General features: G+C 32.1%; 2 protein-coding genes across 2 annotated transcripts in view; both read right to left on the bottom strand.

The window, feature by feature from the left end:
- Positions 1–17,308, bottom strand: part of LOC114931231 (uncharacterized) — a 301,644-nt gene that overhangs the window by 182,078 nt on the left and 102,258 nt on the right. The window lies entirely within an intron of this gene.
- Positions 10,984–12,130, bottom strand: LOC146721684 (uncharacterized). The gene is made up of 2 exons (XM_085486411.1): positions 11,993–12,130; positions 10,984–11,916 (listed from the first exon to the last, which is right to left on the bottom strand). The coding sequence occupies exons 1-2, from the start codon at positions 12,128–12,130 to the stop codon at positions 10,984–10,986; spliced, it is 1,071 nt and encodes a 356-aa protein (XP_085342537.1).

Genomic DNA, 17,308 nt, shown 5'->3' with positions numbered 1-17,308 from the left:
CATATTAATTATATGTTTAATATATCTTAAATATATTAAATATATTAATTACATATTTAATATATTAAATATATTAATTACGTATTTAATATATGAAATATATTAATTATATATTTAATATATTTTAAATATATAAAATATATTTATAAGATGAGAATACAATTTTTTCGTTGATATATTTGCCTGTGTATATCCATTTGCTATTCGCATATACAAATTTTTTCCTGAATCGTCCCTAATTACGCAAACCTGGTCTCTCTTTTTTTTCCGAGAACCAGGAAGAGAGAATACAATTTCCCCTCGGCAAATGCTAATTGGAGGCCGGCAATGAAATTCTTCGCGGGATTCGCCCGATGCGTTTAATTGCGCCAATTCGCTACGACAGAGAGAGGAGACAGATATATGTAGGTCCGCGGCGGAAAATTGGGTTACAGCGGTTTCGAATTCGATCTCTGGCCTCAGCGGCAGCGCCGAACGCTCATTATCCAACATTATCCCGGCTTCGACCTGCACACCCGGATATTCGCCGCGCGTGTCCGCACAATGACAGATCGCGCAGTCGATTGCCCTCCGAGAGAACTGCGCGTGGTGCGGCTCTGTAATTTATTTAAACATACCGAGAGATTTCGACTGCTAACTATCGAGAGGCTCTTTCACGACTCTCTAACAGTATTACGAACAGCGATAGTATCGTTTATCCCGCACATTCCGGGATTACTGCGCTAAAGTGCCGACGAAACAAGCAGTTATGAAATAATAATGTACACGATACTTGATTGAAACCGAACGTACAATTTTATATCTAGCGAGAGAGAAGGAGAAATAAATGGAAAAATATTACGCGACAAAAATTGTACACAGTAGAAAAATGTGTTTTCTTGTCAAAAACGGTCCCCATTAAATTTTTTCTATTAAATATTTAACACATTCATGTATTAATTTAACATATTACTGTTCTGTTAATTGTGGATTTCAGAAAATTTGTAATTATTTTCTAGAATCAAAATTTTATATTCTCATTCTCAATCTCAATCTTCCCCCGTTTATGGCTTTTAAAGAATTTAAATTGGTTTAATTTATGTAGGATATAAAACTCCAATTTTGTATCTCTCAAATAGGCAATAAAATCGAATAGTCTCTCATTTGGAGATAAAATAGGAACTTTCGGTGTAATTATAGCTTCAAAAGAAAGATCTTTTTTACACTGTTTAAAGTGTCAAAAAAATAGATTAAAAATTGAGAAAAAAATAAAAGGAACATTTTAAATCAGGTTTATATAGATTTATAGGAATAGAACTTTTATTTTGTATCTCAAACAGATAGTAAGCAAATATTTCTTATTTAAAAGCTGAAAAGAAGGGTTTTTGGCGAAATTATTATTATCTGCATTAAATAATTATTAAATAATTTCAAATAAAGATGGTTTCTTTAAACGACCCATAATTCGCAACAAAATTCAACACAGAACTCTATTTATAAATTATATGTATCATGTATTAATAAAAATCATTTAAACACGTAAAATGCATACAAATAAAAATATATTAAAATATGTTACCTATGCATAAAATGTTTTATAATATTATAAATAGAACGCTGCCTTAAATTATATCGCAAATAATAGACCGTATAAAGAAAAAAAAATTAAAAAATGGGGACAAAAAATTCAATTTGAGCAAGTACACAAATTTACACAAATTTAGATACATCTTTAACTTTCAACTCATCAAACTCCTCTTAATTACGCTTTTTAACCATCGTTAAGCTCAGTTAAATTTTTCACACATATTAAAAAATATTTATTTAATTTCAATCGATTCAAGATTTTAAATACACAATAATAAATCGCATAGTTGCGAAATAAAAAATATAATAAAAAAGAGGAATTATTTCTCGCAATTTTTTGAATTCCCTGAATTCTTTAAGTAACTCTATTCTTACATCCGCGTATAAATCAACAAACGACGATGTTGTAGAATCGATTTGCCGAGGCAAGTGATTATCGATTCGATTAGATACACAAGCCGGGGATAGCAAATTGTACTTTCTCTGTTAGGAAATACGCGCCGTATCAGCCGCCACCGCCTCCGATAAGCCATTGCTGCTGCGATGGCCGATTAGCATAATTCCAGAAATACCCCGTAGTCATTCGGATACACCTGATATTGTTCCGGCGCGAAACGCCGAAGAGCGAGAGAGCGCTCGCGTTACGCGCTTCGACACGCGCTGCAATGCGCGAACTATTCCAAACGCGAGGAATTCCCGTTGCTAGTTGAATATGTGCCGTTTCCTTCCACCGTAATTACTCCTATGTTGTTGGAAAAAAAAAGTAAAAACGGAATTTCGTTGCATGCATACATCTTTGACTTTTAACACGTCGAACTCCTCTTAATTACGCTTTTTAACACGGTTGAAAAATTTCTGTTAAATCTAACAGATATCACATGTCCCAAATGGAGACGCAAATATTGTGTTAATATTTTATTATACGCAAAATAAATCCAAAGCTTCAAATAATTTAAAATAAATTTTGTGTAAAATTAACATACCTTTAATGTAAAAATTAACAAAAAATATGTTAATTTGAGATTTTATCATCCCCACTTATATTATAAAATAGAAAATCAACATTTTTTTCTGTGAATTTTAACAGATAAATCTTGTCACTAATAAAACCGAACATATGTATTGTGTAAAATTAAAATTAGATACACATTAAGTTATTTTTACATTTTTTTCAGTTGTTTTAATAATTTAACATTTAAGTTCCATTAACAGAATAGTAATATATTAAATTAATACATGCATGTGTTAAATATTTAACACAAAAATTTTAACAGGACCTGTTTTTAACAAGAAAACACATAGTTTTCTACTGTAAACCATCGTTAAGCTCAGTTAAATTTTTCACAGATATTAAAAAATATTTAATTCATATTGATTCAAGATTTTAAATACACTATAATAAAAAAGAGGAATTATTTCCCACAATTTTTTGACGATGAATTCGGTCTTTAAATAATTCTATCACGGTTAAAGTTGTAAAACAAATTTAAATGTAATTTACATGTTATAACTGTGGTATATAATTGAAGAAGTTTTTTATTGCAAGCAAAATTAATTATAAAAGTATTAAAGATATTCTTAGAACTTGAAAGTTATAAAAAAAATATTATGTAGATTAATAAGATATTCATAATTAAATATGATGGAGAAATTGTGAATTAAATCATCGAAGACTTATCCAATATTTTTTTAATATGTTCATTTAAATTGAGATTTTTCAGGTTGTTAAATATCAATCTAAATGTCAAACTCCAAACTAACGAAATCAATATAATTCAAACAAAAGCAATCAAATGCCAAAATTTAACAAATTATCAAATTTTTTAATCGATTTCGTTATTTAAAATTTGTCCGTTTGACATCATATTCGTATTTACTTATAGTGATCTAAAAAATAACTTTTTTATTTGAATATAAAAAATATTTAGCAAATATTTAATAATTTAACTCAGTTTTTCCACAATAAACTTTATATTCATAATTATGAAAATCCCTTTAATACAAGTTTGTTTTCAAAGTTAAGCTCTAAGAACATATTTTGATTAAAACAAAACTTCTCTAAGACACGTACAATATAACACGCGATAAAATATATTAAAATAGTTCATGTTTATAAATTTAATCAAAATTTAACAAAATTATGATGGAGTGATTTGTAGGTCGAAATATGTGTTTAGAATAAAAGAAAACTATGAGAAACGCTAATCCCTATTCTCGTGTTCAGAAAAAGCGATTTTTTTTTTTATAAAACTGTGTTATTGACAGCAATTTGTTAAACTTTTCAATCTTTAATTTTCAATCTATTGAATAACCTCGGAAACTTTGTATACACGTACATGTACCTGTCGCACGAGCTCTTTGTAAATTCTGCCGTTTTACAAGAAACCCACACTTTTTTATAAACTGTTGGTCCCTTTTGTGCAAACGTTCGAGGCTTTATAAAAAAAAAAAAAAAAACTAATTCTACAAAAAGCCTGCAACACGTACAAATCAACATTTTACTATTAAAATAGCTGTCACTATTTTTAATATTTTTGTGTCTATACTTAAAATATACAATAGACATTTCTCATTTTTTTTTAACTAAATCTCTGTCAAAAATTTTTTTCAAACTGAATATAATTCCCCTCAAAATGTTCTATCGTAATTTAAAAAAATTAAAATTGTGTTGTGAGAAAATCTGATACTATTCGATATTAAATATACTGTTGAAACTTATAATTCTTGAAAGAAATTGATTGAAAATTAAGGTTATTTAGATTTTCGTGATTAAATGTCTAATGAAAAAAATTAAGCAACTAAGAATTGCGAATCTACAATCTACTAAAAATTTGTCAATTATTTGTTGCGAAAAGATTACACACGTCTTATCGATCACTTTGACTTTCACATAGATTATAACGAATGGAATCCTGAATTATGCATACTTTGAAGTTGTAGATTCTTCTAGTTTCTGAGATATATGACTTCAAACTTTTCTACTCTCTTTTTAAACTTAAAAATAACATATCTTAAGTATAATGTATGTAAATAGTTTGCGCAAAAGTATTAGCTTTAATAACTCTGACTTTGACATATGTGTCATGTCCAGAAATACATTAATACTTTTAATTATTATAATTCTTTTATTTAAAAAACAATTTTATTATTTAATACACATATATTATATAAATATGAAAATATGTAAAAATATAATATAAAAATCACCGCGAATCGGTGAAGTGTAATTCTCCGCAATTTGGCATTTATTTTAACTTGAAAATTTTTTTAGATCACTGGACACAAATCTGATGTTAAACTAAATATAAAAAAAATTGAAAATATGTGATAAATGTCGCAGTTAAAAACGTTTGAATTTTTGCAAAAAATTTTACACCAATTTTATGAAGTTTTTCAGATCACTGACAATCCAACGTTTTTATTAATTATTAATTATTACTATGCAATAATTAGCTTAACCGTTAATTCTTCGACGTACTTAGCGGTAAATATGCGAGATCACGTCGGTGCAGCTCAACTAACGTGTCTCTCAATATAGTCAATCGAACGAACAGGCTAATACGAATAGCATTACCGCATACTCGGTATTATTTGCAAAAGGAGAGACGTTGCTTAATGCTTAACGCTCATCGTGAAAGCGAACGCCGACGTCGCATTATTACGTCACTTCACGTAATTAGCGACTCGTCATTAATTCTCGTCATTCGTCGAGTTTGCGTCCTGCGATGCAGATATCCTATACGAAAAAGGCGATCCCTAAATTACGCAAGACAATTTTTTAAAGCGATTTTCAACCTCTCTCTCTTCTCTCCTGTATCTTATTGTGTAATATTTAACAATTTTATTAATAGGCTTTTTAATAGTTTAACCCTTTTATAAATAAAGACTTGGTTAAACATGTGTGATATAAAATTTGAATACATTAATTTTATATTAAGGTACTTAAGTATTTTTTCCATTAATTATATCAAGTTACATTTTCATTAAAAAATAGTTAAAATCAATACATACATAAAAACGATTAATTAATAAATAAATAAATTTTACGTAAAAACTACTTCAACTATTTCCCCTTTTCTCAAAAAGGTTACGTAATTTGAGAGATGGCCCAAAAATAACAATCCCAATTCCGCTGAAAAGCCAGGATGGAATAAATCCACGACCTTTATCGCAAAATGAACACGTTTGTCGAGCAGATATAATTTGCGCGTTTGATCGCCGAAAATACGAGAGGTGAAACGAATTTCACGAGAGTGTCCCCTCTTTTCTCCCTCCAGGGGAAAAATGTATGTGCGCGCGGACTAATTGGATTTATCGCTTTCCGCGCGCACCGATCTCAATCTGACGCAAAAGATACGGAGCAGAAATCGCGGAGGTAAGTGCTTGTCATATAACGGTGAAATATTGTCCGAAACGGCCTTTAAGGGGATCCTAAATGATGTTTTTACCGACCGAATGCGAGAATATTTATTTTTTTCATATAACTTTTTATTGACTATACTGATCAATAAATCCTTTTCCACGATTAAAGTACTTATAAAAACGGACCGCGCTAGCTATATGTTTGCATATATAAATCATATAAAAATAAAAAAATTACAGTTTCGTTATCGACTTCTTTGTGTCAGTTCGTAACAATACTTATTTAATAAAAAAGTACTGCAGTTTGTCTGTGCATGAAATATAGTATACGCGGTAAGGATAATATGAAGAATTATTAGTAAACGATTAAAAGTGAGATTGCGAATCTAATAAAAAAGTTATATATTAAAAACATTTCACGCATATGTGTGTGTGCAAATCGAGGCTGCGGAATAAAACAGAGCAGTAGATTAGTTGCGTGATATCGTGATAGATGGAGCTGCAACGTGTTTCTCTCTCTCTCTCTCTCTCTCTTTCTCTCGCTCTCTCTCTTTCTGTTTTTTATAAGGTCTGTTCGTTTTGGCTACACTGGCCACATTAGTTCAGAGGTTGTCTTTTTTGTTCGACATTGGAAGGAAAAAGATAACCTCTGAATTAGTGTAGCCAATGTATGCCATTATATATTTTATGTTTGATAATATAAATAATACATCAATTTTTTTCTATAAAAAACTATATATAAAACAGAAAAAATTTTGTGTTATTTATATTATCAAACACATGAAATATATAATGACATACAATTTTATTTTAATTATATTTGTATAATACAATAATATTCACATGATTTTTATAGATAATAAGTATATGCATTTATAATTTATAAAAACTAAATCTTATTTTTCATACATCGAAGTAATTCGAGTAATGATTTTACTGAAATATATATTTGATAGACATTGTGATTCTAACGAATTTTATTTGTTCGCATATACCTGTAAATTGTTATAAAAATTACTTTTACTGTAAATGTAAGATAAATTGTATGCAATCTATAAAACAAAAAGAGAGAGACAGAGAGAGAGAGAGAGAGAGAGAGAGAGCTCTCTTTTTTTACTTTTCAGAAAATAGTGACATTCAATGCAAACGATCAATTATACATATATTTCCTTACGACACATACAACCCGGGAAAAAATTTTTTATATATAATTATATAAAATAATTGTATAATTATACATATAATTTTGCGATTATATGTATAAAATTATACAATTATTTTAATATAATTATATATAAAAAATTTTTTCCCGGGTTGTATGTGTCGTAAGGAAATATATGTATAATTGATCGTTTGCATTGAATGTCACTATTTTCTGAAAAGTAAAAAAAGAGAGCTCTCTCCCTCTCTCTCTCTCTCTCTTTCTTGATCCTTTATGCTTATTGTTAGTATTCTATCAATTAGTAATCAATGCAATCAATCATATCGTTTTACGGCAACAGCCAGTTACTCGTTCACTCACTCATTCATTCTTTTAAAATATGTCCATTTTTATACATAATTATGTAAATTTATATATAAAAAATAAGGGTGCATATATAATCATGTCAAATTTGTATATAAAACATATATATTTATATATATAAAGAAATACTTATTTATTACACTTGTATATATATATATATATATAAATTTATATAATTATATATAACAAGCACTTTTACTTAATTATGTATAGACATATTTCATAATATAATTCTGCGATTATACGTATACTTTTATATATTTCTATATAATATTATATTATTATATACAAAAATTTTTGTCCCGGGGTATTTTAAACTTTTATTTTCTTTTTCTTTCCCCATTCTTGTTTGTCTTTACATGCATGTTATTATGTTGTATGTGTATCATGTATAATTTGGATTTGTATGTATGTTGAGAAGATTGGAATAGATAAAATTTTATTACTTCATGTTTTTATATTATAAATGCAGCTTTTTGTAAATATCCGAAATAAATAATTTTTCTACAAATATTTTAAATTTATCAAAATATTTTTTACTGCACAATTAGACTAATATATTTTGCATTATTCTATCTTTATTAATTTTTTTCATAATAAAATGGATTTTATTGAACAAATAATAAATAGTAAATAGAGAAAATATAAAATATCGAAAAGAATATATTCATATAAACATATATTTGTGAAATCGAAATTTTGTTAAAATTGACTTTCATAGAAATTGTATTTTATAAATTTAATTAAAAAAAGCTGCATTTATCAGATAGAAACATAAAGTAATAAAATAATATATTCCAATCTTCTCAACACACACACACACACACACACACACACACACACACGCACACAACTTCTCATAACAAATGTTATATAAATTATACATATACAGGATGTAACAACGATCATATATCAGAAGTTTTTAGAAGAAAATACGTATTTTATTGAAAAATGTTTTATTACCAAAGTTATAAGGGTTACTTATCATTACATAGTAGTATTAGTATTATGTTGAATAGCATTATCAAAGTCACATAAAGATCATTTGCATGTGTTGTATACGTGTAAATACGTGTAGCACGATACTACTATGTATGCGTGGTCGATGATGATAATGATGATGATAATAATAATGATGACGGGGACGTTTCTTAATAGAAATTTTTCATATTTTGACTTTGCATTTATATATCTCTGCTTACAAATCACGTAGAGCAGAAATAAAGACACTTTTATTATATAATTCGAACTCAATCTATCGATTAAGTCTAGTATAAACTCGATTGCTTCAGCCATTATTGAGGATTCGAAATATTATAAAGACTCAAATGTCCGACTCGCGTTAAGATACACGGTGTCTCCGCTACGCCCTTAACTGGTCGCGAGACACTACCGTGTCTCTTGATGTCATATCATAAAATTGATTCAATATCAGAATTACTGTTACATACAGTACAAATACACAAAATATTACATACCTATTTATTATGCACATAAATGTATATAACGATTAGATAGACAAAAAGAAAAAGAAATATATATATATCTATATATATATATATATATATATATAACATTATAAACAGTACAAATAAACATTAATTATATACATCTATTTGTTATACACATACATGGATATAATGAATAAATTAACAGATACAGAAAGCTGAAGAAAAAAAAAGAGAAAGATAGTGAGTATGAGTTCTCTAGCCTCTTAACATTATAAATATATATCATAAAGCAATATATATATGTATATATACATACACACATACATGTATACATACATAATAATATATTGCTTGTCGACGTTTATAAAAAGGCTCACTCGTTCGCTCTCTTTCTATTTATTTCTTTTTTCTTCTATTTCTTTTTTTTTGTCTATCTAATCATTATATACATTTATGTGCATAATAAATAGGTATGTAATATTTTGTGTATTTGTGCTGTATGTAACAGTATTATGTATGCTGTATGTATTATATATATATATATATATATATATTATAATAGTGCGCATGATATTTGAGACGTTTCTGATAATTAAAAAATTTATATTGTACAAATGAATTTGTTTCAAAGCTATTACGTAACAGAAAAATTAAAAAAAAAATGTTTTCATGAAAAAATGAATGTCATAATTTTTTTTTAAATAAAAGCATCATATTTAATCTAAATCAATTTGTTACAATATTCTGCATCAAAAATTATAAAGATAAAATTGTGAAAAAGTGAAAAGTTTACGAGATATTTGAGTTTTAGAGAAAATATGTAGCTGCTGGTTTACAATTTATATCTTTATTTATATCTGTGTTTTCTTTACACCAATTGATTTAAAATTGGAATAAAATAATCAGAAAATGATTTCATGAGATATTTCATAGTTTATGTACATTATGAAAGTATAATATATCTCATAAGCTATTCGCTTTTTTTGGCCATCCTACATTACAACTTATGCAGAATATTGAGAATCGATTTATATAAAAAAATATGATTTTATTAAAAAAAATTCAAGGTAACACTAATTTTTTTTATAAAAATTTTTTTTCCTCATTTTTTATTGCTTGTAATAGATTGCACAAAACAGATCAATTTTTACAATATATATTTTTTTCTAAACTGTTGCAAACATTTCAAAAATCGTACGTATTGTTATGCTGAACATCGTATTAATATATATATATATATTGATACATATATATTGATATATACAGGGTGTCCCATTTTAATGTACCAGTCGAAATAACTTCGAGGGTGATGGTTTTATCAAAAAATGTTTCAGACGAAAGTTACTGGGTTTGAAGGGGGTCGTCCATCGGTGACCTTGACTTTGACCTTGAAGTCAAATTTGAAGGTTATTTCAGGATCAAATTGTGAATTTTAAATGGAAACCCTAATTTTTTATTCGGGATATCGAAAGAGCGGGAAATTTCACGTCCAAACACGTGGTCATGTTTGGGCCAAAATGTCCTCTAACAACATTACAAGGTCAAACGAATGGAGCGGTGCTTAAGAATATTGTATGCAGATGTAAAAAATAATAGTTGCAAGGATCACAGGGGTGCGTCGAATGGTGACCTTGACCTTGATGTTGAGGTTAAATTTGAAGGTTATGTCAAGGTCGAAGTATTTTTTCTTGTCATCAAATGGAATGACGTACGACCTTCTCGAATATGACGTTAAAAAACCGTAGTCACTTTTGCATGAATTTTACGTTAAATACGTTTCTCTCGTTGCAACGCACATACGTTAAAAAATTCCATTAACCTAAATAGATCTTTCGGAGGTTAATGACATCAACTAAACTCAGGACGACCCTCGGCTTCAGCTTTACCCGATGTACACCACGTGGAGGTAGCCGATAGGAGTTTGTACATCATGTGGCCCTGAAAAGGACCGTTTGAATTCGTGTGTGTGTGCGTGTGTTGTGTGTGTGTGTGTGTGTGTGTGTGTGTGTGTGTGTGGTCGTGATTTCATCCGGCCGGTCAAGGCAAGATAATGATCAAGACGTATCAAGTCTGCGTGATCTATTTTACGGGCTCAATTAATTGCCCGTTGACTTCAATGCATTTCCTGATCCTCTTTTGAAACGAACCCCTTACTCTGTGAAGAATTTCAGGGGTTATTGAAGCACATGCATCGCGAATGCGGGTTTTCATATCCTCAACTGTTGTACGTTCTTCAGCGTAAACCTTTTCTTTAATGTATCCCCAAAAAAAGAAATCCAACAGTGTCAAATCTGGTGACCGTGGGGGCCACATTTGTGTTTGGCTTCCAAGACCTATCCACCTATTTGGGAATCTCACATTTAAATAATCTTTCACCCGCCGTGATCGATGAGCAGGCGCTCCATCTTGTTGGAACCACATTCTTTGACGAATATCAAGAGGTACATTTTCCAACAGCAGCGGTAGTTCATTTTCCAGAAAATGTAAATAGTTCTCTCCGTTTAAATGGTTGTCAAAGAAAAATGGCCCAATAATGTAGTCTCCGACAATACCGGCCCAGATATTAATAGACCATTGTCTCTGGAACTCTTGAGATCGCGTCCAATAAGGATTGAAATCAGAGTAATAGTGACAATTGTGTCTATTAAGTCCGCCTCGGTTTGAGAAGGTTGCTTCGTCACTAAACATTATTTGTTCGAGAAGCCCTGGATTTTCCTGGATCTGATTTTGTATCCAGTTGCAAAATTGTACACGGCGAGGAAAATCTCCTTGTTCGAGCTTGTGAAGAAGTATTATGCTGTAAGGGTGGAAGCTATTACTTTTGAGGATACGGTTTGATGTCGATCTTGGAACTCCGTACTGCCTTTCGATCTGCCTGGTCGAAATTTGCGGATTGACAACCGCAGCACCTACAACAGTTATTGCTACGCCTTCATCAGGGCCTGATTTTGAACGCACCCTTTTCAGATTACCTTGCCTAGCTCTCTCACAAAGAGTGCGTATCGTCTTACCCTGTATATAAATATATATATACATATATAAATATATATATATATATATAGTGACGTGGTCTTTTTGAGCCCGTCACAAGGGCGGACGCGCCCGGCCGGGAAGCGTCTGAGAGCGCTGTATTATTTTGTGTCTCGTGCGGGTGAGCAGCGACCTTTTCGCTAGCTCGCCCGCACTCTATATCGGGATCGAGGTGGTAGGCCAGGCGAACGGCCATTGTTTTAGGGAAAAGAGGACCTGGACAGACGACGGAGGAACGACCTCGAAAGGGGAGGAGCGGAGACTGAGCGACCGGCCCGGTGAGTATTACGAACAATACGCGGTACCGAGAAAATAAGGAAGCGATACTGCAGAGAAACTCGTTACAGCCTCGATGGGACGAACAGGAGCAGTCCAGAGCAGGGAGTAAAAGGCGCCTACATCCCCCGACAAGGATGATGCCCCTGAGGGGCCCGCCACCACGCCTCGAGAGAAACACGGAGATCTAACGGGATTGATCACCCCGGGACGACTTCCCTCAGCCAAGAAAGGTCGTTTGGAACATCAGCATACGGCCATACGAGGTGTGGACGGGACCGTCGAAAATGGACCTGCTGCATCGTCGCTCCCGAGGGCTGGGATTTGAATTTGGCGGCGGAAGTCCGCGACCAGCCGCGAGACACCGGAGTCGATACGAGGGTCGATTCCGGGTCCGGCGCGGGGCGCAACGCTGCCGCGAAACCTGGCAACCGGGCCGGGGTGGCGCGCATTGTCTTCCCCCTCCCCACCAGCGTACCTTCCGAGGTCCCGCCGGCCCGAAAGGAAATCACTGTTCGGCAAGCCGGTGTCCTGCGAGCACACCCAGGGACAACGACCCACTACAGCCAACTGCGACGGCGAAATACTGTAAGGCCACCTCCTCGATCGTCCGGTAAGCGCGGATTCGGCAGAGACCCGTGAGTCATTAGGGAAATATAACGATACCGAGCAATTATGCTGTAGATAATTTAGTACCGAGAATTAGTTGAGAGACTCACGGGACTCACGTCGATTTCCGCGTCATTAAGTTATTGCGTAAATCTTTGCCTTCTTCGCCTCTCCGAGGGGCACCGAAACGAGTCGACAGTCATATCGTAGTATATTATATTTGTACCATTGTATCGAGTCATTAATTAACGAAATTTGAGAATAAGTTACGCTGGATTGGTATATGATCCCTTCGATTCCGAGCCGGATACAAAGGGAGGAGAGTAACGATAATTAGAGATTTCGATAACACCCAGCGATCTCCCAACGGCTCGATAATAAAATTATAGCTATTTTGATTCACACCACTTATATACTATTAATTGAAAATATATTCTTATTTTATCCTATTTCTGAGTACAATCAATATCGAGACTTCCTCTCTCTCTCCGGGACTGCGATTCCGAATCTCCTTACGGAAAGAACCACGACACTCTACCCCCTGTTGATACCGAGCTACCGAGGCCGAGCCGTCGTGGCCGCTGATTATTAGTTGAGACATTGTTGAGTGGTGCGGCCTGACCGCACCTGGCGCCCAAAAGGATACGATACCGAGCAATCAGTGATACCGAGCAAGTATCGAGAGAACGGAGAGCGGCACGACGAGGTTGCGCAGCAGTCTCTCTCGCACTCTCTCTCTTAGTTTGACGAGAGAGGACGGAGAGACAGTCGCAATATATATATATATATATATATATATATATATTTGTATGTATGTATGTATGTAGGTGTAATTTTATAAGAACATTCAAATAGACGTTTAAAATGCAATTTTTATTTTTATTTTTAATTTTTATTTTAATTTTTTTTTATTAAAATGCAATTCTCAATTTTTTTTATCTGAAAGATAATGCAATTCTTTGTTTATTTTTTTATGTATAATTGATAATTATTATTATAGTTTTTATAGTAGTTAGTGCTAGAGGCGGTCTATTCGTGTGCTGGTTTAAAAAATAATTCCAGAGGCGATCTATTCGTGTTCTAGTTGTTTTAAAACTGTAATTCCAGAGGCGATCTATTCGTGTGCTGGTTGTTTTAAAACTGTAATTCCAGAGGCGATCTATTCGTGTGCTGGTTGTTTTAAAACTGTAATTCCAGAGGCGATCTATTCGTGTGCTGGTTGTTTTAAAAAATAATTCCAGAGGCGATCTATTCGTGTGCTGGTTGTTTTAAAACTGTAATTCCAGAGGCGATCTATTCGTGTGCTGGTTGTTTTAAAACTGTAATTCCAGAGGCGATCTATTCGTGTGCTGGTTGTTTTAAAACTGTAATTCCAGAGGCGATCTATTCGTGTGCTGGTTGTTTTAAAAAATAATTCCAGAGGCGATCTATTCGTGTGCTGGTTGTTTTAAAAAAATAATTCCAGAGGCGATCTATTCGTGTGCTGGTTGTTTTAAAAAATAATTCCACAGGCGATCTATTCGTTTGCTGATAACTGTACAAAATATTTTACCCCAGATGCAGTTTGCATGTGCGCAAAATTCTCAAAAGCGATATTGCAATGTTGAAACTCTATAACTTATCATGTGATAGTGACTTTCACGTAATCTTTATGACTGTGCAAGGTCAACACTAATGGTACTATTTTATAGTTCCTTTGAAATCGTACAACTTTTGTTGTTTTATTATAAAATGCATTAAAACAAAGAGATATTAGGGGTAGTAAAAATGGGACACCTTGTATAAATACACACACGCATACATATGTGTATATGTATGTGTAACAACCTGTGTATATATAATTTTTATATAATTATAAATTATATAAAATGGGACACCCTGTATATGTATGTGTGTGTCGATTGACAACTTTTTTATTGCAACATCTGTCGAGTTTTGTCGATAATTATATTTAAAAAATCTTCATTATCGACCCTATCGGAGTTCGCCCGTGCATTTAGGATCCCCTTAAGCTCGGCAATAATCGCCGCGCGCAGTAAGAAAACGTACGGCTCCTTCGACGTTGATTTATCGTCGGTTAACCGTATATGTATATATATGTTATGTATGAGAAGGAAAAGATGTCTAATATTTTTTTCACGTCCGGACAAATCTACTCTTAAATAAATGGAATCAGTATATTATCGCCGAAAAGCAACAATGAATATAGTACGATTAAGGGGATGCTGACCATGACTGTTTTACCGACTGAGTTCAAAAGCTTTTCTTTTTATTGCTATACAGATTAAAAAATCCTTCTTCACAATTAAAGGACTGATAATAATGAACGGAAAGCGCTGTAATTTCGTATAAAAAAACAATAAAAGTTAAAAAATTACAGTTTTTTATCAGCCTCTTGCATCAGCTCATAACAATACTTATTTAATACAAAAATTCTGCAGTTTATTTGTGCACAAAATATGACGCTCTCAATAGAGGTGACATGAAAGAATAATACAGAAGTAATAAAAATGAGATTAAAAGTCTGGAGGATTTTTCAATCTGTATATTCAATAAAACGTGAACCTAACGTAACTTAAAGTCAGGTAAAACAGAACGGCAGCATCCCTTTAATGATCTCAATTGTAAATATAGCACTGCAAATTAGTAAAATCTCGTTGAAAAAATCGCTCTTATAGTGCTGTTTTAATAATCAATCTTTTTTTATTACGTCTTATATAATGTTTATAATTATATGCATTACATTTTTTTTATTCTTAAAATATGAGAAAAATCGCGAAAAATCAACAAAACTTTAATCAAACTCACAAATCAGGTATTTCTCTTTAACAAAATATATGTTGCTATAATATTGATCTCATATATATTATACTATTATATATATATATATATATATATATATATATATATTAATAAATATATAATAAAATTATAAATTTAAATATTAGTTGTATATATTTCATTTTAGATATGCGAGAAAGTTTTTCTCAGAAAATAGTAATCCGAAATAAATAGAAAAATCTATAAAAACAATATTACAAATATACGATTGCTGATTTTTGATTCACAATGAGGGATATAAAATGTGAGGATATTTTTACTGAGATATTGATCTTCTTCGACGAAATCTTGCGTCACTGCTTTAATGAATGAAACCTTCACCGATTCAGTAAAAGAGATTTAAGGATTCTCGGACACGTCTATCTTCCCCATGGACATGTTTTCGGCCCATGACGACGACGACTGTTAAATCGTTAAATTTTCAACAAATCGTTAAAGTAATCTCACGATCGCACGAGTATATAATGTAATTCGCTGATCGCATAAACGTCGACTGAGAGACGGGAATAAACATCCGCGCGACAGTTAAACGCGCGCGAACACGATAACATTTACATAACCCCGTTTCTTCGCCGTGTCTTATCCTTGATGCAAACGGTGCATTCTTTCGTAAAATGTATATAGTGTGTTGTCGTCATTTTGCGATTTCTCGACATCGAGCGGCATATTTTTTCGCGTCTATTTCCAAATCTCATTGTCAGCTAAATCGGCGCACTTTTCTACGCCGAGTGATTATCGAATGTTACATGAACAGGAAGATGAAATTCAACATCCTTCAAGGATGAAACTTAAATAGCTAGATTTAGCGCAAAAATATTTTTTATATATTTTTTCTGTATTTTTTAAATATCTTTTAAATGGAATCATTATCGCTGATATAAGTATAAGGATTTCAATTATAAATATAGCTTTGCGAATCAGTGAAAAGATTTTAAGTAGTGGAGACAGCTGTTTCAATCAATGATATTTTTAAATGCATTTTATATTAAAATATACTAAATTTGTATTTACATTCTAATTATATTATATACGAAATAAATTCAATATATTTTGTTAAAAAAATATCTGAATTTTACGAAGAGTGCCTTGTTCATTTTTTTGTGAATTTATAACTACATAAGAATAAAACAGTAAAACAATGCATATATAATTTCCAGCTAATATTTTAATTCTAATCAATTATATTTAATACTAAATAAATTGTACAAAATCTTGCTGTCATAAAACATGAGTGTTTGAAATATTTACTGATTTTCGGTAGACTCTTGTTAGCGCTTTAATCAGTGCCATTTTCACTGTGTGATATCAATTTAAGGGAACGTATTTCATAATCGTAACAGTTATCCACCCTATTTCTAAAAAAAAAATAGTTACGTGATATGTGTGAGTGTGTGTGTGTTTCACGATATTTCCGCTCTTCTTCGTACCTCAATTCCGTAGCACGGAATCAAATCCGTAAATATGCAACTAGAGCAAGAAGGGTATGGGGAAAAGGGGGCAATACACGTCCAACTCCACCTCTGCCACCCTTATATTGGCCGCCATTCGAATTTTTCCGGATGTTGCGCGAATTCGTCCTCGTTTCTTTTTATTCGCGTCGCACATCGTCGCGCAATTTCTCGCGTATTCTTTTCGCGAGATATTCCCC

This window comes from Nylanderia fulva, unplaced genomic scaffold (genome assembly GCF_048542155.1).
Source record: "Nylanderia fulva isolate GAGA-0341 unplaced genomic scaffold, ASM4854215v1 Scaffold43, whole genome shotgun sequence".
In the NCBI taxonomy this organism is placed as follows: domain Eukaryota; kingdom Metazoa; phylum Arthropoda; class Insecta; order Hymenoptera; family Formicidae; genus Nylanderia; species Nylanderia fulva.
Note: the sequence above shows the minus strand (reverse complement) of the source record. Positions and strands in the feature narration are given on the sequence as shown.

Bases quoted from the DNA above. Each gene is read 5' to 3' on its own strand.
- LOC146721684 (XM_085486411.1), bottom strand. From the start codon at position 12,130: ATGGCCGTTCGCCTGGCCTACCACCTCGATCCCGATATAGAGTGCGGG. The intron at 11,917-11,992 runs GTGACGGGCTCA...ATTTATATACAG, and splicing joins GGCCGGGCGCGTCCGCCCTT to GGTAAGACGATACGCACTCT.